The following is a 27,911-nucleotide window of genomic DNA, read 5'->3' as shown; positions in this document are numbered from 1 at the left end:
ACACATTAAATTTCACCTTTTTTCAAAGTCACCTAGCTCTCTCATACCGGCACGTAGAAATGTGATTCAAACTTTATAACGAAGGAAAACTTTTGCTCTCTCCAAAACACCACGCATGTAACATAACATGTAAACTTTTCAAACTATAAGCAGTCAAACAAGGAGTGGAAATCACTTTTTCTTCAAATTAGAGTGGAAGCGTCAGTTAGCTTGAGTGCGAGAACCAGTAAAAAATAACCTTCATTTTTATATTTAACTCGAGCTCACGGCCAAACCATAAAAAGGAGACAAATAATTTTTTGTCAAAATGTAGACATAGGTGTTGGGATTCATAAGATGTGATGTTGACAGGCGAGTTCTGCACAAAATTTAAACGGGGGGGCCGAAACCGGCAGCAATACCTGTCTCGCTCCCCATTGACCCTATGTAATCGTCTTTTTTTCTCAAAATAATCTCACTCTGTCTTCGCACTGAGCTTACTCGCTCATTTTGAAGAATATCTAAATAAAATAAACACTGACAAAATCTGCCGGCTTCTGTGTCTCTCACTGTGTTTTCGGTTTTTGGACAGGAGTTACGGTTTTCTCACAGTTTGCAATTGTTCGGGACCTTGTCAGTAGCCAAATTCTGTGGAATTTTGAGAATTTTTTCCAAGCAGACTCTCACATCGCCGTAGCAACCGTAGGGCCTTAGCTGCCCTTAGCAACCTGTCGCTGGGCAGAAACTGAGCTACTTTGTTGCGATTGGCTAATTCCTGTCTGTCTGTTTTGCCAGTTAACTGAGCTAATTCATTTGAATGGAGAGATTAATTAATGTTTACTGTGGACAAAATAAATTGTTTTATTGTATTGTATTGTAGTTGTATGATTTGTTGTGTATAAAAAGATTCAACATTAATCAATAGAAGATTAACAAAATGTACATAATTATAATCAGTAATATAATTTCATACAACTAAGTCATTTACAATAAAAAAGTATAATAAAATCTACTATCTTAATGATATGATTTACTTATTCTCATTATACATGCTCCCTCTTGGACAGATCATTGAGAAGCATGGTGTTTCTTTTCATTGTTATGCTGATGATACACAGTTGTACCTACCTGTGAAACCCACTGAGCCTGGAACTCTGAGTTCTCTTATTGACTGCCTTAATGACCTGAAACATTTGGGTGGCAAACAATTTCCTACAACTGAACTCAGATAAGACAGAGATCATTGTCATCGGGTCCCAGCATGTGAGAGAACAAATCCTGCCATCTGCTGGTGACCTTTCAAACAACATCAAGACTGTTGCAGAAAATCTTGGTGTGTGGTTTGATACCAAAACTTTGAGCAGCACACCACAAAGCTTGTGCAATCGTGTTTTTACCATTTAAGAAACATTCCTGATAAAATTTTACTTTTAATTACACTCAGATTATTTTACAATCTTTTATCTCATCACGTCTAGATTATTGCAACAGTCTTTTTACCTGCCTGAGCCAATCGACTCCAGACTGTACAGAATTCAGCTGCCAGGCTTTTAACCACAACTAAGAGGCGGGATCATATTACGCCTGTTTTAGCATCTTTACACTGGCTCCCAGTATGTTTTAGGATAGATTTTAAGATTTTATTAATTACTTTTAAAGCTTTTCATGGTCTTGCCCCCTGCTACATCTCTGACCTTTTAATACCCTATGCACCAGTCCGTACCTTGAGATCTTCAGGCAGAGGTCTACTGTCTGTTCCAGAGGCCCGGCTTAACACTAAAGGGGAGAGGGCGTTTGCAGTCAGGGCCCCGATGAGATCAGGTCAGCTGAGTCTGTAATGTCTTTTAAACATTTTCTTAAAACATACTTTTATTCGACAGACTTTCCTGATTATCTTCTTTTTTAATCTCCTGTTTTTATGTTTTTATGCTTGTTTTATGGCACAGTTTTAACCTGTACATGCAAGATTTCTGCTGCCTTATAAAGCACTTTTTAACACTGTTTTGAAAAGTGCTCTATAAATAAAGATCATTATTATTGTTATTACTATTAAAGCTATATCCAGGTAAAATATCTGCTTTTAAAGTCATATGAATGTATTTGGAAGATAAAGCTGTAAAAGGGGATTTCAGAACATACAGGGTGGTTCAGGCAACATTCACAGTGGAATAAAATTATTGCTGAATGAATGATATTCACAGCAAATCTTTGAAACTGTGACTGTAGAGAGCAGTGACCACAGTCAATATGCTGGAACAAAGAAATATTCAAATATCAATGAAATACATCCTGAATTGATCTGACTTCTCTGAAACTCATATTGAGTTTTGGTTTTGTTCAGTATGTTGGACTTAAATATTCTCCATGTGACTAAATAATGAAGATGATATCAATATTATTCTAATGGAAAGTGTTAATTTATCTTGAAGAAAGGGTATAATATGCTTAAAAGTTAAATAGTGAGTTTCAGGCAGGAAATAAGCAAAATATAGGAATTTAAAATAAACATAATGAAACAAATGTGAAAATGCTGTCTTATAAATCATGATTTAACTTTTATTACACTACCTTTTTATGAAGATTAAACATTAAATTCTTCAGCTGTGTTTGATTCTGACTCTGAGTGAGACTCACTCTAACACAGTGATCCTGTTCTGACACTGTATCAACTAAATAATCTTCATAATTATACTTACTTTAATTAACTAAAAGTATAATTATAGAGTTATTGCTGTAATAAGTGATGTCTTTTATGTCAAACCTCTGTTGTTTTGGTCTGAGTGCAGCTGTTGAGTCAGATCAGTTCCTCTCCAGCTGAGGGAGGTTTTTGTACGACGTTGTATCACTGTGTGAACGGTGTGCTGTAACTCTGCTGACAGTAGTAAACTCCTGAATCTTCAGCCTGAACTCCACTGATGGTCAGAGTGTAGTCAGTGTATTCTGTAATCACACGTCCACTAAAACGATCCGAAACTCCAGACTGACGGGATTGAGCATTATAAATCAGGAGTTTTGGAGCTTCTCAAGATTTCTGAAGGTACCAGTGGAGGCTGTTATAAACATGTGAACTGGCTTTACATCTGATGGAGACAGTCTGTCCTGGAGCAACAGAGTGAGATCCCCGAGACTGAGTCAGGATGATTTGTCCTGATGAACCTGTAAAACATGAAAAAGAGGAGAAGGCTTATTGAAACAAATCCAGCTTGGAGAAAGATGATCAACATGAAAACAGAAGTATATCATTTCTTTAACATGGAGAATAGATGGAAGAAGGTAAATGCTGCTTGTTTCAGTGTTTCTCCATCACAGCAGAACATCATTGTGGTGAACCTGGTTGCATCCTGAAGCCAAGTTTTCAGCAGAGAGTCTCACCCTGAACAAGGAGCCCCAGGGTGCCCAGCAGTAGAGTCAGTGACATCATCATTGTGCTGGCGGCGTGTCAGTGGCTCTGAAAGGTCTGGACAGCCACTGATCAACACTGGCCTCTTAACGGCTGGGAGCAGAGAGGCAGGACAGATATGCAAACACACAGAGTCAGTCAACTGTAGCTGTCCTCAACATATCATGCTGTTTCCTCCTCACTGCTGGGACAACTCAACATTTACATCATCCTCATGTAGATTAACATACATATCTGACAGCTAATATCTCAGGTCAATGACGTTTGGGTAAATCAGTGCAGCAAAACATTATTAAAATGTTGGAATGCAAATGTGGACATTCAATTTGTTCATGACGCTTATGCGTGTGTTGTGTACATAATCTCTGACAAGTCGAAGGCAGAAAGGGAAATGGGATTGTTGCTCGCTAATGCCCAAAGAGAAGCATCAAAGGACGGGAGTGTTAGTGCTAAAGAGGCATTGAGAAGTCTAGACAGTGTATCTACATAACAGAGATGTTTGAGATCAAGTACTTGTTTTTACATTTTCAGTCTCTCCCTAACAATTTCAATCGGACGGACATATTTACTTCTTTCAAATAAAACATACAATCATGTTAAAATCAGGACTCATCAAAGTGACATTTCAATCAGGAGAGACAAGTGACAATAGAAAGATATTTATTGTAAATATGTAATGAACAAAATCTTAGTAATGACAAAGTCTTTGGCGCTTGAACTCCATGAGGAATCATCTCTAAACATATATATGTAGATCCCCCATGAAGTCCAGACACTGGTGGTGGTGATTGCTGATAAGACTGAAGAGAAGATGGCAGATGGGAATAGACTGCAGATCCTGTAGAGAATGGAGGAGATGGGGAGGTGGTGGGGCGCAGGAACAGCTGTATGACAGGACTGAAGCAAAGGGAGAGAGGCACATTTAAACGGACCGCTACAAGATGATTGGCTGAGGCTGAAGTGTGGCCTTTATAGATGAGAATGCTTGAAGGAGGCAGACGTTACCAGTTATGCCTGTATGTTTTAGAGTCTTCTGACTGAACTTTTGCTAAACTTCCTTTGTGAGCCTGGTGTGGGGAAGCTCCAGTTTTCTTGTGTGGACTACTTTCGGGTTTTGATGCACGTTAGGATTCAGTGCTTATTTATGTCAGCTTTGTTTAATAGAAAGGTTAGTTACTTTCCTGTTTGTAAGTGTAATTTAGTCAGGGATTGTGAGGAGGAGTGATGATCCTGTCTGGACAGACTCGTTGTGTTCAACCTGCAGGAGCCAGGTGAGTGGAGTTGGGTCATCAGGAGGTTGTAGACTGTTTCTATAATTTATAAATGGTAATATTTGGTAACAGTGTAATAAAAGCTAAATCTCACTCTTGGGGTTTTAATATACAAACATCAGGACTGAGATATTGCTAAAATATATAGAGCAGCTACTGGAGAGTAATTCTGGAAACTCCTCAGACTGTTGAATGTTCTGAACTAAACATCAGGAGCTCAAACAAAATCGGATCTTGTTCTCTCACTTTTCATTCAGCAGTGAGTCTGACTACGTTAAAGATCAATTTTCTGAGGTGTGTGTGTGTGTGTGTGTGTGTGTGTGTGTGTGTGTGTGTGTGTGTGTGTGTGTGTGTGTGTGTGTGTGTGTGTGTGTGTTCAGTGAACTGTATCAGTCTCTGCAGTAGCTTCCAGCTGCAGCAGTCAGTTCAGTTTCTGTTCAGTCTGACTGAGGGAGGTTTTTGTACGACGCTTTTTCACTGTGTGAACACATCCTGACTGTTGATTTCATGAATACTCTGACAGTAATAAACTGCTGCATCTTCAGCCTGAACTCCACTGATGGTCAGAGTGAAGTCAGAGTTTGATCCACTGCCTGAAAAACGATCTGGAATCCCTGATTCTCGAGTGGTAGCCTCGTAAATTAGAAGTTTAGGAGTTTCTCCATCTCTCTGTTGGTACCAGGCTAAACAAGGACTGGAACCGCTACAATCTCCAGCAACATCCTGACTGGTCTTACAGCTGATGGTTGCAGATCCTTCCAGTTCAGATCTCACTGCTGCAGACTGAGTCACTGTGATCTGGCCTCTGGACTCTGAGGATACAGAAACAAAACCATAAAGCAGCATCATGGTTTTGTGGGCTTCATTTCAGAGGGACGGATGTTCATAGAGGAGAGGAGTTTGATTCTCTGGACTTTACCTGTGAAGCAGCAGCAGAGGAGAGTCCAGATGAGGACGGAGATCAAAGTCATGTTTTTGATGAGGAGGATTTCTGTGGCTTCTGTTGTCATGAAGGACAGCTGTCAGTCATCCAGTGTTCAACTCTCAGGACTATAAACTCTCCCAGAGCACTGGAGCATGGTGCTGCTGATGCAAAGTGGCTCTCTATGGAAATGCTCTGACTGACTCCAACAGGGACTTGGATTACTCTGATGATGCTGTTTAATCAATGGATCAATCAACTTATCAGAGTATTGATTCATAATGTGTCAGTGATCATTTTAAGGTGGTTTGGGATTCATGTGTATTGACAGCAGAATGTAATTTGTTATATTTAAATGTATTACCACAAACACTTAATATGAATTCAATAAAAATGAACATATGTTAAATAAAATTACATATATATGAAATGCGTCACTGTGTTGTTGTCAGTTGTCAAATTACGTTAAAAATGTGACAAACAAGAGTCTAATTTTAGTGAGTTTGTTTGTGTCAAAGTCAGAGAGCCGTGTCTCTCTACAGTGAGAGGTTTTTGTACGACGGCTCAATGAGTTTGTATCACTGTGGTACACGTTCGGTGGAGGAACCAGACTGGATGTTGGAAGTAAGTCAAATGTTTAAAATATTTATCATTTCAACAGATTATTTAATTGTTTTCCTTTATATTAGACAGTTTTTTTGCGTCCACTTTCATGTCAAACTGTTTTTAATGCATAATTTGCACTTAGAGACAAAGACCACTTTTGCATTTAAAGCTCAGAAACTTGCTGTAAAGAAAATAAAACATTAATTTAGACGATAAATCATTAATTTAACAACTTTGACAGTAAAGTTACATTTTTAGAACTTGTAGTTTTAGTTCAGTCTCAAAGTCAGAGAGCCGTGTCTCTCTACAGTGAGAGGTTTTTGTACGACGGCTCAATGAGTTTGTATCACTGTGGTACACGTTCGGTGGAGGAACCAGACTGGATGTTGGAAGTAAGTTTCTGCTCAAATGATAAATACAATATTGTAAAATAGTGTTTTGAATTAAGCTTTTGAATGCTTACAGTAGATAAATATATCATTTTTATTTCGGCGCTTTTAGTATTCATGTTGTATTTCTCCTTCTTTACCATGGAGGATAACTCAGAGCAGCTTCACTAAACTGTTCTTTACACATTCCTGTCAGACTGAAATTTAATAACTTGACATGTAGAAAAGATGAAGATTTAGATGCATTTTAAAGTGATTTTCTAAGAATCATTTTTCACTTTAAGATTCACTTTTTTACCATTGATTGGAATATAATGTGTTCAAATGAAATGAAGCAGAGTGATGATAACAATGGGTGTTTGAAAATGTGCCAAATTTCTGATCTCTGTATTGTTTCAAATGTAGTTTGAAGTCATTTGAACAGTTTTCTAAGTGATGTTTGAAATCAGCTGGTGGTCAGTTCATCTTCTGTGTTTGGTGATGTTTCCAGTGAGTGTTGTAATGTAATGCTTTGTTAACATTTTTGATGAGAAAGTTGTGACAAAATTGTTGTTGTTTTATTTGCAGTGTAGTTTGATATATTTCAGGTCAAACTGTACGATGATTCTTTCTGTGCTGATCTGCATGAGAGGTTTCTTAAAGGGAAGTGAAACAATGTGTGAGTGAGTGACTGATGGAGCAGAAAAAGCATCTGACACAAACTCCTTAAAGGGGAAAATCCACTCTCACACAGTAAAGGTGTCCAAGTGTCTGGTGTTTGACAGCTGTGTGGTCCCTGTCCTCTAATGTGATTGGTGTCTCCTAGGTGATGTCCGTCCCACCCTGACGGTGCTGCCCCCCTCCAGCCAGGAGCTGCAGCAGGGGAAGGCCACGCTCACGTGTCTGGCCAACAAGGGCTTCCCCTCAGACTGGAGTCTGGCCTGGAAGGTGGACGGCAGCAGCAGCAGCAGCAGCAGCAGCAGCAGCTGGGAGCAGAGCAGGAGCCCCGGGGTGCTGCAGCAGGACGGCCACTACAGCTGGAGCAGCACCCTGAGGCTCACTGCAGACCAGTGGAGGAAGGTGGGCTCTGTGACCTGTGAGGCCACCCAGGGTTCCCAGTCTCCACTCTCAGAGACACTGAGGAGAGACCAGTGTTCCCAGTCCTGACCTGACTCACTGGGACTCTGCTACTGGTTTTACTCTGCTACTGCTCTCACTCTGATCTCTGCAACTCTGTCTTTAACTCTCTCTGTCTCTTTAAATGTTTCAGTAATGATGTTTCTTGCTTTTTGATTTAAATATTTCAAAAAAAATAAAGACGTGTTCATCAAATCAATGATATTTGCAGCTTTATTATTATTATAATGATCATATTAAATCTCTCTTAATGATAGCAGTGTTTCCATTAAATGTACAAAAACTGATCTCTCCTCAATATAAATGGACATACCAGGCAGTCAGGTAACACATGGTGTCCTTCACATCTGTCTGCTGTTTGTCTATATACCAGTATGCTGAAAATTAAACAATAAAACACATCTGTCAGACTTGAGTGTGTTTCAGTTCATATTACAGATTTCTAAAGTGACATGAGGGTGATCTGCTTCTTCTAAATATTCAAATACTAAATCAGTTTTAACATGTTTTTATTTAATTTGTTGTTTTGACATTCTGTGAAAAGTAAAACCTTCTGAATATATCTGAACTTGTCAAACTGTTGTAGCTTTAGGAATAAAAAGCATAATATCATCAGCATACAATCACATAAAATGAATTTGATCTTTGGTTGTGACCTGTGAAATATTGACACATCAGCATACTGTTTTTAGAGGGGGCTCAAATGTTTAACACATTAAATTTCACCTTTTTTCGAAGTCACCTTGCTCTCTCATACCTGCACGTAGAAATGTGATTCAAACTTTAAAACGGAGGAAAACTTCTGCTCTCTCCAAAACACCAAACTATGTTTACATAACATGTACACTTTTCAAACTATAAGCAGTCAAACAAGGAGTGGAAATCACTTTTTCTTCAAAGTTAGAGTGGAAGCGTCAGTTAGCTTGAGTGTGAGAAGCAGTAAAAAATAACCTTAATTTTTATATTTAACTCGAGCTCACGGCCAAACCGTGAAAAAGAGACAAATAATGTTTTGTCAAAATGTAGACATAGGTGTTGGGATTCATAAAATGTGACGTTGACAGGCGACTTCTGCACAATATTTAAACGGGGGGGCCGAGACCGGCAGCAATACCTGTCTCGCTCCCCATTGACCCTAATGTTATCGTCTTTTTTTCCCAAAATAATATCATTCTGTCTTCGCACTGAGCTTACTCTCTCATTTTAAAGAATATCTGAATAAAATAAACACTGTCAGAATCTGCCGGCTTCTGTGTCTCTCACAGTGTTTTCGGTTTTTGGACAGAAGTTACGGTTTTCTCACAGTTTGCAATTGTTCGGGGCCTTGTCAGAAGCCAAATTCTGGGGCATTTTGAGAATCTTTTCCAAGCAGATTCTCACATCGCCGTAGCAACCGTAGGGCCTTAGCTGCCCTTAGCAACCTGTCGCTGGGCAGAAACTGAGCTACTTTGTTGTGATTGGCTAATTCCTGTCTGTCTGTTTTGCCAGTTAACTGAGCTAATTCATTTGAATGGAGAGATTAATTCATGTTTACTGTGGACAAAATAAATAGTTTTATTGTATTGTATTGTAGTTGTATGATTTGTGGTATAAAAAGATTCAACATTTATCAATAGAAAATGAACAAAATGTATATTATTTTAATGAGTAATATCATTTCATACAACTAAGTAATTTAAAATAAAAAAGTATAATAAAATCTACTCTCTTAATGATAAGATTTACTTAATAATTTCCTAACAGTGATGTTCCTGTCTGTGAAAAAATGAAGTAGACTTTACTTCATTAGTTTAAATAAATATTGTTTATGCTTAAATATGATTAACATTTACTTAATATTTTCAGGGATGTTAAGTTCAGAATAAAGTACATTCATAATGTACTGGTTTCAACCTGGTGCTAAATAGATGTTGTAAGAAAAGTATTCACTAAGTTTCCTGGCATGGCCTGATGCATTTAATGTGCCATACATCTTCAAGGTAAAATTGAACTTTGTAAATGTTGTGCATACACTAACGATACACAAGTGTGCCGTATTTGAGCCATTTCTGCAAACGGGGCGCTATAGTAACAATATAACAAAATAAATAAATCATGTATTCATCCCGGCAGCAGCTCCGTGGCACTCAAAATTTCCCTGGAATTTTCTAGTTTTATCTAAACTTCAATATTTTCTGAGTTTCTTTATTTAAAATAAAATATTATTTCTGTTTAAAAGTCACATTAATCATCATCATCCCTGCTCTGATGTCTCATGTATGTAACAGGTGTGTGTTGGACCCAAATGCAGTCCACCAGATCAAAGGAATAGTTATTATAGTGGTTATTTTTCATGTCGGCTTCAGAAGGTACAGAGGGAAACAGGTGAGAAGCAACACAGTAAAAGTCATTGTTCAGGTAAAGAGTCTCTGTGGGGTTTGGAGGGGTCAGATGGTCCGGACTGGGGAAGCTGAACCGACCAGTTGGTGAGTTGAGCGAGGTGAATAGGCTCACACACACTAGTTCAATGGGGAACAGCTAGACTGACGTATCAACCAGGTAAGCGTCTCTAACACTCAGGAATCCACAGGTGAGATGAGTGAGTGAGCAGGAGAGGCTTAAATAATGGCTTGATTGCTGATGTGGAGTGCCTGAGTGCCCAGCTGAACAGAGTAGACTGATGAGGTGGGTGTGTCTGACTGGCAGAGGGAAGCAGAGGTGGGCTGAGTGGGAAAAGTACAGAGTAGCAGAGAGACTAGACTTTAGATGTGACATTATGAGGTAACATACAAGAAACATGAAGGTAAAACTCTCCAAGAAACTGTTTCAATTTAGAGCTGAAAGCATAAAACATATTTACATTTCCACTAACAGCTACAAAATGATTTCTGATGAGCCTGCTTCCAGTTTCATGCTGTATATTTCCACTGCTGTTTTTCTCCTCGTCTTCTTTCTACATGTTCACTGGTATCAGACTATCTGCTCTTCATATGCTTTTTCTTTTGTTGTCAATAAAGCTTTAAAATGTCTCTTTTCCTCATCTAATAAGGTCTACTGCCTGTACAAACTCTCACTTCAGCACTACTGTTACAGATATACGTCACTGAGTGGATGTAGAAGAAATCTGACAATCAAATAATGTGATACTGTATTAGATTAAACAATACATTTAATGGACTTTTAATTTCCTGAAGAGTTGTAAAATGTAATGTTTTGTTACTGTGAAATGAATAAATGAAATGATCAGTTATTAAGAGCTGAAAGTCTTTGGTATTGTTCACCTCTGATGTTGAGCATGTTCAATCTTTCTATGCTTAACAAACTGTGTTCATGTTAATTTCCTACAATTGCTCTTTTAATAATAATGTGTTATATAGTCAAATATTTTAAAAACTAAAAAGATAGAAACAAATTTTAAAATGCTGTCTTATAAATCATGATTTCACTTTTATTACACTACCTTTTTCATGAAGATTAAACATTAAATTCTTCAGCTGTGTTTGATTCTGACTCTGAGTGAGACTCACTCTAACACAGTGATCCTGTTCTGACACTGTATCAACTAAATAATATTCAAAATTATACTTACTTTAAATAACTAAAAGTATAATTATAGAGTTATTGCTGTAATAAGTGATGTCTTTTATGTCAAACCTCTGTTGTTTTGGTCTGAGTGCAGCTGTTGATCAGATCAGTTCCTCTCCAGCTGAGGGAGGTTTTTGTACGACGTTGTATCACTGTGTGATCTGTGTGCTGAGACTCTGCTGACAGTAGTAAACTCCTGAATCTTCAGCCTGAACTCCACTGATGGTCAGAGTGAAGTCAGTGTTTGATCCACTTCCACTGAAACGATTTGAAACTCCAGACTGACGGGTTGTAGAATAACGAATCAGGAGTTTAGGGGCTTCTCCAGATTTCTGAAGGTACCAGTGGAGGTAGTTGTAAGGAGAACTGTAAACAGTTGAACTGGTTTTACATGTGATGGAGACAGTCTGTCCTGGAGCAACAGAGTGAGATCCAGGAGACTGAGTCAGGATGATTTGTCCTGATGAACCTGGAAAACATGAAAAAGAGGAGAAGGCTTATTGAGACAAATCCAGCTTGGAGAAAGATGATCAACATGAAAACAGAAGAGTATCATTTCTTTAACATGGAGAATAGATGGAAGAAGGTAAATGCTGCTTGTTTCAGTGTTTCTCCATCACAGCAGAACATCATTGTGGTGAACCTGGTTGCATCCTGAAGCCAAGTTTTCAGCAGAGAGTCTCACCCTGAACAAGGAGCCCCAGGGTGCCCAGCAGTAGAGTCAGTGACATCATCATTGTGCTGGCGGCGTGTCAGTGGCTCTGAAAGGTCTGGACAGCCACTGATCAACACTGGCCTCTTAACGGCTGGGAGCAGAGAGGCAGGACAGATATGCAAACACACATAGTCAGTCAACTGTAGCTGTCCTCAACATATCATGCTGTTTCCTCCTCACTGCTGGGATAACTCACTGTCATTTGTAAACGATACCTCAGATTTTTACATGACTATAAATAATGTAGACATGCTGATGATATTGAAGGTTTGTTTTGGGTCTCACACCTTTGTTGAATCAGGTGGAGTTTATATACAGACCTTGTTGGTCAAATGCTGAGTATTACCTGATGAAGACGTCATGTCAAAACATCGTAGGTGCTCTCAATAAAACATTTGTTAGAGAATAATTCAGGGAGATTATTCTTAATAATAATAATAATAGTATTTGTGTTATACAGCGCCTTTTACAGACTCAAAGACACTTTACATACAGAAACTAAAAAACTAAGCAGTGGAAGAGAAATGTTTATGGAAAAGAAAAGTTTTGAAGTCAGATTTGAATGTAGAAAAGGAAGGGCAGTCATGGAGAGATTGAAGGAGAGACTTCTAAAGCTTGTGGGCCGTGGCACTAACGGACCTGCCTCCCAAAGTGGACAGTTTGGTGCGTGGGACGGTTAGGAGGTTGCAGTTTGAGGACCTGAGAGACCAAGAGGGAGAGTAGGGAGTGGGGAGTTCACTAACATAGAGGGGAGCCAGGTTATGGAGGGCTTTAAATGTTTGAAGTAGGATTTTAAATGTTATCAGGCACAGGACCGGTAACCAGAGCAGCTGGGAGAGGATGGGGCTGATGTGAGGATTCTGGCTGCTGAGTTCTGAATGTACTGAAGTGTTTGAATGGATTTTGCTGGGAGACCAATGAAGAGGGAGTTACAATAATCAATATGGGACATGATGAAGGCATGAACCAGAGTTTGAGAATCAGAGTTGGATAGGAATTGGCAGAGACGTGCAATATTACGGAGGTGAAAGAAAGATATCTTGGTGAGGGATTTGATATGTGCATCAAAGGTGAGAGCTGGGTCAAAGAGTCGGCTAAGATTCCTAACTACTGGTGCGGGGCTGAGTGATACACTGTCAGTTGTTAGAGTGGAGAGTTTTGGAAGTGAGGAATTGGAGCCAATGAGAAGTACTTCTGTTTTGTCAGAGTTTAGATTGAGGAAGTTTTCGTGCATCCAGCGTTTTAAAATCAGATAGACAGTCAGTTAGAATACAGGAAGGAAAATCTGTGGGGGAATGTGAGCTGAAGTAGAGTGTTGATGTTAAAGCACCTGATATAATATTCAAACATACAGTAGAAACACAACTTCATGGAATATCGAAAGAATAGAATTACGTTAGGGTTATCTAACAGTATATCACAAGGAATATGTGCGCTCACACCTAACTGTATGTAGACTCTCATTACTCTGTTATTTAACCCTCACATACTGTTCATATTCTGACCCCTCTACACCAGTTCACATTCATAAATTCCCCATTATTCATTCATGAATGTTTGATTAATCCTAAATGAAGCTGTCAGAGAGCAGACACAGTGTATTATATTTGTTTATGGGAAGGAAAAGGGTTACAACTACAATATGGGATACAACTGCTATGCAACTGAAAGCTGAAATTACATTTTTAATACACATAGGTCAAAGAAAAGTGCTGGAGAGTCAATCTTAAAATGACTGAGTGAGCAGGAGAGGCTTAAATAATGGCTTGATTGCTGATGTGGAGTGCCTGAGTGCCCAGCTGAACAGAGTAGACTGATGAGGTGGGTGTGTCTGACTGGCAGAGGGAAGCAGAGGTGGGCTGAATGGAAAAGTACGGAGTAGCAGAGCGACTAGACCGGCAAAATTTAGATGTGACATTATGAGGTAACATACAAGAAACATGGAGGTAAAACTCTCCAAGAAACTGTTTCAATTTAGAGCTGAAAGCATTAAACATATTTACATTTCCACTAACAGCTACAAAATGAATCTGTCTTCGTGGCAGTGAAATCAAGTTATTTGATGGATTTGATCATTTTCACTGCTGTAAACCTCCAGTTTAATGAATAATCAGCAAAAAGTTACAAAATAAAACATTTAGATCATACATTTTAACACAGTTCAACTAAAACACCTCAAAGAAGTTAAATTGATAATTATTAATCAGATATCACTTTAATGAATCCTGACTTTTATATGACTGTATTTTTAATGTAAAAGCAGTTAACATGTCCTTCTGTTTGACATTGTTAGGGAGAGACTGAAAATGTTTTCTGCTTAAAAATGAAAAAACTAAAACAAGTATTTGAGCTCACACATCTCTGTTATGTAGATAAACTCTGTCTAGACTTCTCAATGCCTCTTTAGCACTAACACTCCCGTCCTTTGATGCTTCTCTTTGGACATTAGCGAGCAACAATCCCATCTCCCTTTCTGCCTTCGACATGTAAGAGATTATGTACACAACACACGCATAAGCATCAATAACAAACTGGATGTACACGTTTGCTTTCCAATTTTTTAATAGTGTCTTGCTGTACTGATTTTAACAAACTTCATTATTCTGCCTTTATAACATTTTTTATGCATTTCTAGCTAAACTTTTAAATGCAGCTTTTACTTTATATCTAACTTCCAAACTGTCTATTATTAATGAATCTGATCAGATACTGTGAAGTGAATTGTTTGTTATACTCTCAGGCCAGCGCCATGATGAACCCATTAGCAGAACAAACCTCTACTCTAACTCCTTCATTCCTTCTGCTGTCAGGCTGCTTAATGCAGATGGTCGTCATTGAAATGTAGAACACCTTCTTTAAAGATGCTGTTTGTTTACACAGAGCAAAGATTCATTGAATTAGAGATTTCAGTTCAATCTGTGGACATTCATGTTTCATATATAGTGAGTTTGTTGTGTGTGTGTGGACATCAGTGGAGCTGACTCTGATAGATGTTGCTGTGGTTTTAATGGTCTGACTGGGATTCTTCACTGGAACTGTTCTCTTTATCTGAGGAAACTTTCAGGTTGATGAGGTGGAAGGAAAACTGATAGAGACACTATGAACATTATAAATCGTGTGTGTGTGTGTGTGTGTGTGTGTGTGTGTGTGTGTGTGTGTGTGTGTGTGTGTGTGTGTATGTATGTATGTATGTATGTATGTATGTATGTATGTATGTATGTATGTATGTATGTATGTATGTATGTATGTATGTATGTATGTGTGTGTGTGTGTGTGTGTGTGTGTGTGTGTGTGTGTGTGTGTGTGTGTGTTCAGTGAACTGTATCAGTCTCTGCAGTAGCTTCCAGCTGCAGCAGTCAGTTCAGTTTCTGTTCAGTCTGACTGAGGGAGGTTTTTGTACGACGCTTTTTCACTGTGTGAACACATACTGACTGTTGATATAATGACGACTCTGACAGTAATAAACTGCTTCATCTTCAGCCTGAACTCCACTGATGGTCAGAGTGAAGTCAACTCCATTCCCTGCTCCACTTCCAGTGAATTTGGAGGAGATTCCTGAAAATCTCTCTGATGTTCGTATTATCAGAAGTTTAGGAGCTTCTCCAGTTTTCTGTTGGTACCAGGCCAGATAGTATTGTGAACCAGAGTACTGAGTAACTTGTCTATTAGCTTTACAGTCAATAGAGGCAGTTTGACCGAGCTGCACTGATTTGGCAGCTGGCTGTGTCACAACAACATTTTGTCCAACAGACCCTGAAGAGAGAGAAGAAACACTGGACATGAGATGGTGAGGTGAAACTCAGCTACACTCCAAATGACAGAAAAAGTATTTTCCTCACCATGAATGAAACAGAGGAGAGTCCAGATGAGGACGGAGATCAAAGTCATGTTTTTGATGAGGAGGATTTCTGTGGCTTCTGTTGTCATGAAGGACAGCTGTCAGTCATCCAGTGTTCAACTCTCAGGACTATAAACTCTCCCAGAGCACTGGAGCATGGTGCTGCTGATGCAAAGTGGCTCTCTATGGAAATGCTCTGACTGATTAACAGAATCATCACATTTTCAAGTGTTATTTTTTCAGTTGGCGGGTCTGACGCTCTGCTGCTGTATGATGATTGGAGGAAATGTTTGGAGAGCTCAAAGCCCTTGATAGAAGAGTCAGCCTTCCCAAAGCTGTCTGAGTGTAGTTTTGCCAATGTGGCTTGACTTTCTCGCTAAATCTTCTTCAGGCTAGTGGCTAGTTTCTTTTCAGGTGTGTGTTGCTGTGGTTCTGTTGCATAGATGAAGTATACAACAGCCTCAATTAAACACTACTTTTATTTGTAACTGCCTCGCTTCAATATGACAAGTTTTATGATGAAGACGTAAAGTGAGCTTCTCCTGTTTAAAACAACAGCAGCCGCCACTGATTTGATCCCATTTTTTTCCAAGTTCATGCAGAATTAGAGATACTGCTGATATTAAAATGTCATGTGACCTGATATTGTGAATACTGTAATTAAATGGAAATAAAGAGCAGAGGAAACCAGGCTTTATTTTGCAGTAGAGCTTGGAAAATAAATCTCATCCAATGCTGCTCCCTTCTGTTAGTTATGGAGGACCATCCCACTTTTGATCAGAAGTGATGGTGAGTGAGGAATTGATCAGCTGTGATGAAGCACAGTGCTCTGTGATACACGGAGTCAAGAGGCTTTAAGGTGGAGGGAGAAGCTGCATATAAACAATATCACCATAATCAAGTGTAGACAGAATTGTAAATAGACTCGATTCTTCACAACAATCTATTTTTCACTTTGCTTGATATTTGTTCCATGTAGATGTTAAAAGTTTGTTTGGTTTTTGATTTTTGACATTAATGCTGCAACAATGATATTATCCTCATCAACAGATCCACTACTGCCAAACTAAACTTTCTCTTCAGCAGCGTTGTTACTGCTCTGAAGTGTATTTCAAGCTTTAAGGAACCTGATCTTGCATCACTTCATATCACAATGTTCTTTAATAAAGGAACAAATACATGTTTTACCTTTTTTTTTATTGAATTCAATGTTACTAAACAGTTTCCTTCAGTTTGTTTCAGGTCATCAGTACAAAGTTGTGTTTGTTCCACTGTGAGAACAAAGATATTGTGATTATTATCAACTAACAATTCGTATTTATTTCTACAGATTTAATGGTTTAAAGTTGTAATCTGAAAGTTCAGTGTGTGTGTGTGTGTGTGTGTGTGTGTGTGTGTGTGTGTGTGTGTGTGTGTGTGTGTGTGTGTGTGTGTGTGTGTGTGTGTGTGTGTGTGTGTGTGTGTGTGTGTGTTCAGTGAACTGTATCAGTCTCTGCAGTAGCTTCCAGCTGCAGCAGTCAGTTCAGTTTCGGTTCAGTCTGACTGAGGGAGGTTTTTGTACGACGCTTTTTCACTGTGTGATCACGCCCTGACTGTTGATTTCATGATAACTCTGACAGTAATAAACTGCTGCATCTTCAACCTGAACTCCACTGATGGTCAGAGTGAAGTCAGAGTTTCTTCCGCTGCCTGAAAAACGACCTGGAATCCCTGATAGTCGCTCGTCAGCTGCCTTAATTAATAATTTAGGAGCTTCTCCATCTCTCTGTTGGTACCAGGCTAAAAACCACCCATTAACTACACTCTGACTGGTCTTACAGTTGATGGTTGTAGATCCTCCCAGTTCAGATCTCACTGCTGCAGACTGAGTCACTGTGATCTGGCCTCTGGACTCTGAGGATACAGAGACAAAAACATAAAGCAGCATCATGGTTTTGTGGGCTTCATTTCAGAGGGACGGATGTTCATAGAGGAGAGGAGTTTGATTCTCTGGACTTTACCTGTGAAGCAGCAGCAGAGGAGAGTCCAGATGAGGACGGAGATCAAAGTCATGTTTTTGATGAGGAGGATTTCTGTGGCTTCTGTTGTCATGAAGGACAGCTGTCAGTCATCCAGTGTTCAACTCTCAGGACTATAAACTCTCCCAGAGCACTGGAGCATGGTGCTGCTGATGCAAAGTGGCTCTCTATGGAAATGCTCTGACTGATTAGAAGAATCATCACGTTTTCAAGTGTTATTTTTTGTCGCTTTCTGTAAACGATAAAGATCTATTCATGTCACTATTACATACTGCCCCCTACTGGATAGGATTTGTAAAACATGAATTTCCATTTATAATGTTGTGTGTTTTCTCCCAGGTCCTGATCCAGTCTGACTGAGGGAGGACCGATATAGAGGGAGAGACATTTGGCTCACACATTTGGCTTCTCTTTCCAGCTGGGCCAGTATTCTTTCGCCACTTCCCCCCTGAGCTGTGGGGTGCCTCAGGGCTCTATTTTGGGCCCCCTCCTCTTTTAGACATATATGTTGCCATGTGGATCCATATTTAGAAAGCACAATGTCTCATTTCATTGCTTTGCAGATGACGTACAAATCTATATACCCTTAAAAACAAATGAGCAAGCCTCTGTCCAGGTCTTATTAGACTGCCTCAATGATATTAGATCTTGGATGGAAGTGAACTTTCTCTCCATGAACAAAAATAAAACTGAGATTATTTTATTCGGCCAACAAAATCTCCTACATGGTTATGACAGCGCCATTGGCACCCTGAAGTCTCACTGTCACCCTTTTGCAAGGAATCTTGGTGTTATTTTGGACAGTGACTTTAGGTTCGATAAGCAGATAAGCTCTATCGTTAAAACGAGCTTCTTCCAGCTAAGATTATTAGCAAAAGTAAAGGCTTATCTCCCCAGAAACGATTTCGAGAAAGTTATTCACACCTTTGTTACATCACGCTTAGACTACTGTAACTCTTTGCTTGTTGGTCTCGACCAGTCAGCACTGCCCCGGTTACAGGTTGTCCAGAATGCAGCCGCCCGCCTGCTGACTGGAAAGAAACGGCGTGATCATATCAGTCCCGTCCTTGCATCTTTGCACTGGCTGCCTGTTCATTTTAGGATCCAGTTCAAGGTTTTATTAATTGTTTTTAAGTGTTTAAATGGTCTGGCACCATCTTATTTATCAGAGCTTGTACAGCCTCACAGTACTTCCAGAGCACTTAGGTCGACAAACCAGCAGCTCCTGGCAGAACCTCGGTCCAGACTCTGTACTCGTGGGGACAGAACCTCGGTCCAGACTCTGTACTCATGGGTACAGTACCTAGGTCCAGACTCTGTACTCGTGGGGACAGAACCTAGGTCCAGACTATGTACTCGTGGGGACAGAACATCGGTCCAGACTCTGTACTCGTGGGGACAGAGCCTTCTCAGTAGCCCCAAAGCTGTGGAACAGCCTACCTATCCAGGTTAGAGCTGCACAGTCTGTTGAGCACTTTAAGACACTGCTGAAAACCCGTCTTTTCTCCCTGGCGTTCAGCCCCAGCTAGGAGAGAATCCTTGGCTTTTTATTTTATTTTATTATTATCTTTACTTTTACTCTTTTTTAAATTGAGCTCTTACTATTCCAATAGTTTTATTTATTATTATATTTGTGTATGATTATATTGTATTTAATAACTGTACAGCACTTTGGTTCAACTGGGGTTGTTTTTAAATGTGCTTTATAAATAAAGTTTGACTTGAAACTTTCTTCTACTTCACAGCATCAGCAGCAGCAGTTTGTGTTGTTTTTGTCATGTTTTATTTCTTTATCTTTGTTAGTTTTCTGTGTGTTTGGTGGGTCTGGTAGTCCATTTAGTTTCTATGGTTAGATTAGAGGGGACAGCCCAGATCCTTCATCCCTTTGTGGACTGGTCTGGGTGTCTTCCCTTCTTTTTGTTCAATTTCTGTTAGAAGTTGTTGGTTATTTTATTAATAAATATGTTAAATGTTTGGCACTCTGGACTTTTTCACTATGTTTAAAGACGGAAAAGTTAAAGTTAAAGATGAAGTGAGAACATCTGAACAGAAGCAGTGAGTGTGTGCTCTTCACATGTGTCCTCTCTGTCCTGCTCTGTACTGTATTGTTCTGTATTACAGCATGTGGATGGAGGAGCAGAGACAGGAAGCTAGTAGACAGATTGTGGGATTGACTGGTGTAATGCTGTATTGATGAGTTGATGAATAATAAAAGGCTGATTTATACCTCTGTGTCTGAGAGTCTGTATTTACATCTGTTGGAGCTCAGAGGATCATAAAGTCACTAATGTGCAATTCTTTCAAACAATAATCTTCATGTAGCTGCGATTCACAAACTGTAGACGCCACAAGAGCTTTGATCAGTGTGCAGCTGCTTCCACATGTTCAGTGGTCTCACTGAATATCTGCTCTTCCACTGGATCTTTTTCTTTTCATTAATGCTGCAACAATGATATTATCCTCATCTAACAGATCCACTACTGCCAGTCCAAACTTTGTCTTCAGCAGCGTTGTTACTGCTCTGTATAACAAAGTGAATATGAGAGAAAGTGAACACAGCTAGAACAGCTAACAGGTAGAGTCTACACAGAACTGTCAATCAGCTGCTGAGCTGTGGAGACGCCTTGATACAGAAGTTTAATTCAAGATTTAAAGAACCTGATGTTCTAAATGTAAAACTTCACATCACATTTCATATGATTGAAATATGATTGATTATGAAATACATGTTTTCACTTTTTTTTCATTTAATTCAGTGTAACTACATAATTTCATTCAATATCATGTTATCATCAGTGTGTGTGTGTGTGTGTGTGTGTGTGTGTGTGTGTGTTCAGTGAACTGTATCAGTCTCTGCAGTAGCTTCCAGCTGCACCAGTCAGTTCAGTTTCGGTTCAGTCTGACTGAGGGAGGTTTTTGTACGACGCTTTTTCACTGTGTGAACACTGGTCCACTGTGATAACTCTGACAGTAATAAACTGCTGCATCTTCAGCCTGAACTCCACTGATGGTCAGAGTGAAGTCAGAGTTTGATCCACGCCCTGAAAAACGACCTGGAATCCCTGATGCTCGAGTGGCAGCAAGATAAATGAGACGTTTAGGAGCTTCTCCATCTCTCTGTTGGTACCAGGCTAAAAAGTGGTACTGCCCATTATAATAAACATCCTGACTGGTCTTACAGTTGATGGTTGCAGATCGTCCCAGTTCAGATCTCACTGCTGCAGGCTGAGTCACTGTGATCTGGCCTCTGGACTCTGAGGATACAGAGACAAAAACATAAAGCAGCATCATGGTTTTGTGGGCTTCATTTCAGAGGGACGGATGTTCATAGAGGAGAGGAGTTTGATTCTCTGGACTTTACCTGTGAAGCAGCAGCAGAGGAGAGTCCAGATGAGGACGGAGATCAAAGTCATGTTTTTGATGAGGAGGATTTCTGTGGCTTCTGTTGTCATGAAGGACAGCTGTCAGTCATCCAGTGTTCAACTCTCAGGACTATAAACTCTCCCAGAGCACTGGAGGATGGTGCTGCTGATGCAAAGTGGCTCTCTATGGAAATGCTCTGACTGACTCCAACAGGGACTTGGATTACTCTGATGATGCTGTTTAATCAATGGATCAATCAACTTATCAGAGTATTGATTCATAATGTGTCAGTGATCATTCTATGTAGATTTGCTTTGACGACTGCAGACACATTTTCTGTCTGATTTAATTTAATGTTTAAAGGATCAATTTTACTTTCAGAAAAAATTCAACAATATATATGTAAACATGTGATTAACTGCTTAAATTGTGGCACTTTTTAATTGGATATCATATAAAATTAATAGTTTTTTTTTTAAAGCAGGAACTTTTTTTGTAGAGTTTGTTTGTGTCAAAGTCAGAGAGCCGTGTCTCTCTACAGTGAGAGGTTTTTGTACGACGGCTCAATGAGTTTGTATCACTGTGGTACACGTTCGGTGGAGGAACCAGACTGGAAGTTAACTGTAAGTACATTTAACTTCTAAATAATCTCAGATTCATCATTTATTATGTTTTCAGTCAATAAATTCAGGCTTTACTTCAATATTTTGGATTGTAGTTTTATAAATGTAATATTTTTGCAGTGATCACTCCAGGCTTCACTGTGATACAGATAAAAATACATCAGATGAAAAAACTCTTTAGTTACATAGAAATTATAATTTAGACAGTTTCAACATTCTTATTATTTATATTGTTCTTTAAAAGTACAGCTGCTTATTGAAGACAATACTTTGACTCATAATTGTGTCCTTATTATCTGGAAACATTTCATGTGTTTTACTCAGTCTTCCTCTCAGATTCATGAATTTAATGATAATTATTATTCTCACTATAGACAATGAATACGATAATATCTCTTGAGGTCATTTAAACACATGCTTATTTAGAAGGATTCATTTTCCAGCACTTAAAATATGTGTCAGTAGTGCAGTCTGTCTGTGTTGATGGTTCAGTATTGATAAATGTGTAAATGAGGAGAAAAAACTCATTTAAAACTCACACATGCTCAAGTAAAAGTGTTTAATTCTTTCTGTAATACATAACATTAAATGGTTTAACACTGATGTTTAAGTGTGTTACTGAAACTAAAGTAGGAGTTTTCAGCTTGAAACTTTTTATCTTTAGTACTGAAACCTGTCTGTTGCCATGGTTCGTCAGTGATGCCTGTCTGTTGCCATGGTTACTGAGCTCAGAGAGGGAAGTGAAACACAGAAGAGCAGTTTGATCCAATCTGAGAAAGAGCAACAGAACCAGCAGCCTCCTCTGCTGTAACCAACAGGGTGGAGTTTATTTTCTCTTTGTATGAACTTTCTTCATGTTGTCTCTCTGTCTCCTCCTCCAGTGGGTCGAGTCGCCCCCACCCTGACGGTGCTGCCCCCCTCCAGCCAGGAGCTGCAGCAGGGTAAGGCCACGCTCACGTGTCTGGCCAACAAGGGCTTCCCCTCAGACTGGAGTCTGGCCTGGAAGGTGGACGGCAGCAGCAGCAGCAGCAGCAGCAGCTGGGAGCAGAGCAGGAGACCCGGGGTGCTGCAGGGGGACGGCCACTACAGCTGGAGCAGCACCCTGAGGCTCACTGCAGACCAGTGGAGGAAGGTGGGCTCTGTGACCTGTGAGGCCACCCAGGGCTCCCAGTCTCCACTCTCAGAGACACTGAGGAGAGACCAGTGTTCCCAGTCCTGACCTGACTCACTGGGACTCTGCTACTGGTTTTACTCTGCTACTGCTCTCACTCTGATCTCTGCAACTCTGTTTTTTTCTCCCTCTGTATCTTTAAATGTTGCAGTAATGATGTTTCTTGCTTTTTGATTTTAATATTTCATGAAAATAAAGACATGTTCATCAAATCAATGATATTTGCAGCTTTTTTATTATTATTATAATGATCATATTAATCTCTCTTAATGATAGCAGTGTTTCCATTAAATGTACAAAAACTGATCTCTCCTCAATATAAATAGACATACCAGGCAGTCGGGTAACACATGGTGTCCTTCACATCTGTCTGCTGTTTGTCTATATACCAGTATGCTGAAAATTAAACAATAAAACACATCTGTCAGACTTGAGCGTGTTTCAGTTCATATTACAGATTTCTAAAGTGACATGAGGGTGATCTGCTTCTTCTAAATATTCAAATTCTAAATCAGTTTTAACATGTTTTTATTTAATTTGTTGTTTTGACATTCTGAGAAAAGTAAAACCTTCTGAATATATCTGAACTTGTTGTAGCTTTAGAAATAAAAAGCATAATATCATCAGCATACAATCACATAAAATGAATGTGATGTTTGGTTGTGACCTGTGAAATATTGACACATCAGCATACTGTTTTTAGAGGGGGCTCAAATGTTTAACATACATTAAATTTCACCTTTTTTTCAAAGTCACCTAGCTCTCTCATACCTGCAAGTAGAAATGTGATTCAAACTTTAAAACGAAGGAAAACTTCTGCTCCCTCCACAACACCAAACTGCCTTTACATAACTTGTAAACTTTTCAAACTATAAGCAGTCAAACGAGGGGTGGAAATCACTTTTTCTTCAAAGTTAGAATGGAAGCGTCAGTTAGCTTGAGTGCGAGAATCAGTAAAAAATAACCTTCATTTTTATATTTAACTCGAGCTCACGGCCAAACCGAAAAAAGGAGACAAATAATGTTTTGTCAAAATGTAGACATAGGTGTTGGGATTCATAAAATGTGACGTTGACAGGCAGGGTCTGTACAAAATTTAAACGGGGGGCAGGGACCGGCAGCAATACCTGTCTCGCTCCCCATTGACCCTAATGTAATAGTCTTTTTTTTCCAAAATAATCTCATTCTGTCTTCGCACTGAGCTTACTCACTCATTTTAAAGAATATCTGAATAAAATAAACACTGTCAGAAACTGCCGGCTTCTGTGTCTCTCACAGTGTTTTCAGTTTTTGGACAGGAGTTACGGTTTTCTCACAGTTTGCAATTGTTCGGGACCTTGTCAGAAGCCAAATTCTGGGGCATTTTGAGAATTTTTTCCAAGCAGATTCTCACATCGCCATAGCAACCGTAGAGCCTTAGCTGCCCATAGCAACCTGTCGCTGGGCAGAAACTGAGCTACTTTTTTGTGATTGGTTAATTCCTGTCTGTCTGTTTTGCCAGTTAACTGAGCTAATTCATTTGAATGGAGTGATTAATTCATGTTTACTGTGGACAAAATAAATAGTTTTATTGTATTGTATTGTAGTTGTATGATTTGTGGTGTATAAAAAGATTCAACATTTATCAATAGAAGATGAACATAATGTACATAATTATAATGAGTAATATAATTTCATATACAACTAAATAATTTAAAATAAAAATGTATAGTAAAATCTACTATCTTAATAATAAGATTTACTTATTCTCATTATACATGCTCCCTCTTGGACAGATCATTCAGAAGCATGGTGTTTCTTTTCATTGTTTTGCTGATGATACACAGTTGTACCTACCTGTGAAACCCACTGAACCTGGATCTCTGAGTTATCTTATTGACTGCCTTAATGACCTGAAACATTTGGATGGCAAACAATTTCCTCCAACTCTTGTGTTTGGTCTTCTATGTTTATCGGTGGAACCAAACTGGGATTTTTCCACAGCTCTAAAAGGTGTGTGTTGTGTGTTGAGTCATTTTTTCTATACTATCTGACAGCTAATATCTCAGGTCAATTAAGTTTGGGTAAATCAGTACAGCAAAACATTATTAAAATGTTGGAATGCAAATGTTTACGTTCAATTTGTTTATGATGCTTATGCGTGTGTTGTGTACATAATCTCTTACATGTCGAAGGCAGAAAGGGAGATGGGATTGTTGCTCGCTAATGCCCAAAGAGAAGCATCAAAGGACGGGAGTGTTAGTGCTAAAGAGGCATTGAGAAGTCTAGACAGAGTTTATCTACATAACAGAGATCTGTGTGCTCATGTTTCACTTTTTTCACTTTTAAGCTAAATCCATTTTCAGTCTCTCCCTAACTATTTCAAACAGAAGGACATGTTAACTGCATTTACAATACAAATGCAATCATGTGTAAGTCAGGATTTATCAAAGTGATATCTGATTAATAATGATCAATTTAACTTCTGTGAGCTCTGTCAGTTTGGCTGTAAGTATTTAAAGTCATGATCAAAATGTTTTGTGTTTTTTTTGCTGATTATTTATTAAACTTGAGGTTTGCAGCAGTGAAAATGATCAAATCCATCAAAGAAACAACAGTTTATTATTCTTGAAAACTATTTTTCTTCACTATTGAACACTTGAAAGTATTTTTCAATTTTAAGGTGGATTTTTCCTTCTTCTTGTTTCAGCATCTGGAGGGCAACAGAGGAACACTGCACACCGTCCTGCTGCTGCAAGCTGACAGAAAAAACACAAGAATCACTGAAACTGTTTTACACTTTATTTCTTCACAGCAGAATTTCAAGACCTCAAAATATCACAACATGAAAATGATCAAAAAACAAATAAAACATTGTTACAGTAATAAATACAATAAAACAGACCAGCAAAACTGTCACATCATTAAATAAAATAATATAGTATAACATATAGGAAATATTCACATGCATAGTTTAAAATTGAAAAAGCAGTTTTTAAACAATAACGGCTTTCAACATGAACTTAATTTCCAGTGGTTTGACTTTGTAATTTTGTAAATGACCTGAGATTGAACATGCATTATAAGACTATCAGTGTTATACCTTATACCATTATAAGACTATCAGTCTTATAATGGTATAAGGTATAACCTTTATATTAAAGTGCTGCCATTGAAGCTGTTAACTACAATAAACTTCTACACAGACGGCAGAGATATGTTGCTGTCTATCACAGTGTTAAACTGATTCAGTCTTTATCCTTTAGTAGTTCAATTATATTTATAAAGGTTGTTTGATACGCTGACTGTAAAATGGTCTGTAATCCCTAATGCTCAAATGATAAGATAGTTAAAGAGTAATTTAAGAGTTTCACCATCTTTGTGTTCATAACAGGCTAAATAGTGATTTACTCCAAACATAAACTCTCTGACTGGTCCTACAGCTGATGGAGACAGATCCTCCCAGAGCAGATGCCACTGCTGCAGGCTGAATGAATGTGTTTAAGTCAATCTTTCTCTGAAACTAAGGAATCTTTGAGCAGGTGGACCCATTGCAGAGACCAAAGGCAAAAGCAGGACTGACATTAAAGGTCTTTATTCTTGGAATTGCAGGTAAGAAACAAAACTAGCTGAACAAGTCTGAATACACAGAGCAGAACCAGAACAAATGACCCAACAAAGACTTAAATACTGACTGAAATAATGGGGGAATGGGGAACAGGTGACTAGACACAGGTGCAGGCTGGGAGTGATTGGCTGGGAAAGACACTGGGAGCAGAGCAGGGCTGATGAACATGATGCAGGGCAGGTGTGCAGGGAAAGTGTGGAGGGAAAAGCTGAACAGAGTCAGACACACATACAACACAAAGATTAAAGAACAGGAATAAAACAGCATGAAGAAAGAGAACAGACCAATTAATAAAAGGCAACCAAAGTAATAATTCAGTCTTTTGACAAAAGAAAATAAGCCTTCTCCCTCACAGGTCCAGTCTTCACAAATAAAGTCTGAAGGCATCTGGTGGACAATAGTTACTAAGGAACATAAAGACAGACTCTTAAGAGCAGGAGGGTCAAACAGGGAGTCCAAATCAGCCCACTGGATAACTTTGCAAACCATGAAAATTGCAGAGGAATAATTCCAATTTTTAAATAAAACACAACTGTACAGGTTTATTTTCGCTCAACTTTCACAGTCGAGGTTTCTGATCTGCCTGTGAACGTCCAACATCAGATAACTGACTTGTGATTCATATAAAACAAACACTTGAATGACTTTCTGAACTTTGTAGCTGCTCAGGATTTGACTCCTAATATTGATGCACTTGTGAAGGCTGAGAGGAGCAAGTTAAACTGTGAGGAGCCTACTTCATGTAAAATGCTGCTTGAGAGGTTTTTCCTCCCTGAACAGAAAACAATGAATACATACTGTGGTCATATTTAAACCTTTCATACATTAAACATTGTGCAAAATGTTGTCAATCAGCAGCGTCTGTGCAAAATAATCTGTAAGAGACTGAGACACATATGTGGCTGGATTTTCCATATGGGCAATCTGGTTTTGTTCCTTTTTATTTGTTTTGGGGGTTTTTGTCGGGTTCCACAGAAATACAACTCATGGCTCACTCGGGTCAGTCTTTTTAAATTTACTTCAATGCAACTAAATAGTTTCCTTCAGTTTCTTTCAGGTCATCAGAACAAAGTTGTGACTGTGTTTGTTCCACTGTGAGACCAAAATATTGTGATTATTATCTGTAATACAATTTATTTATTTATTCGTGTGCGTGTGTGTGTGCGTGTGCGTGCGTGTGTGTGTGTGTGTGTGTGTGTTTGTGTTTGTGTGTGTGTGTGTGTGTGTGTGTTCAGTGAACTGTATCATTCTCTGCAGTAGCTTCCAGCTGCAGCAGTCAGTTCAGTTTCTGTTCAGTCTGACTGAGGGAGGTTTTTGTACGACGCTTTT

At 38.9% G+C, this 27,911-nt stretch overlaps 4 gene segments (V, D, J or C); 2 read left to right on the top strand and 2 right to left on the bottom strand.

Moving 5' to 3' along the window:
• Window positions 1–5,124: 5,124 nt before the first annotated feature.
• On the bottom strand, window positions 5,125–5,658 carry LOC133996257 (Ig kappa chain V region 3381-like). The segment is given in 2 exon segments: window positions 5,125–5,462; window positions 5,570–5,658. Coding segments are annotated over 2 exon segments (390 nt in total).
• Window positions 5,659–6,156: 498 nt separating this feature from the next.
• On the top strand, window positions 6,157–7,870 carry LOC133996285 (Ig kappa-b4 chain C region-like; the record flags this gene model as incomplete). The annotated part of the segment is given in 2 exon segments: window positions 6,157–6,196; window positions 7,373–7,870. Coding segments are annotated over 2 exon segments (381 nt in total), but the record flags the coding sequence as incomplete, so codon positions are not given.
• Window positions 7,871–11,396: 3,526 nt separating this feature from the next.
• LOC133996785 (immunoglobulin kappa variable 2-28-like) lies at window positions 11,397–11,984 on the bottom strand. The segment is given in 2 exon segments: window positions 11,397–11,716; window positions 11,933–11,984. Coding segments are annotated over 2 exon segments (372 nt in total).
• A 562-nt stretch (window positions 11,985–12,546) lies between these two features.
• LOC133996783 (Ig kappa-b4 chain C region-like) lies at window positions 12,547–23,094 on the top strand. The segment is given in 4 exon segments: window positions 12,547–12,637; window positions 14,370–14,448; window positions 21,773–21,804; window positions 22,686–23,094. Coding segments are annotated over 4 exon segments (540 nt in total).
• The last annotated feature ends 4,817 nt before the right edge of the window (window positions 23,095–27,911 follow it).

The sequence above is a fragment of the Scomber scombrus genome, chromosome 16, assembly GCF_963691925.1.
Source record: "Scomber scombrus chromosome 16, fScoSco1.1, whole genome shotgun sequence".
NCBI lineage: Eukaryota > Metazoa > Chordata > Actinopteri > Scombriformes > Scombridae > Scomber > Scomber scombrus.
The sequence above is the reverse complement of the archived record's forward strand: the minus strand, read 5'-3'. Positions and strand labels throughout refer to the sequence as shown.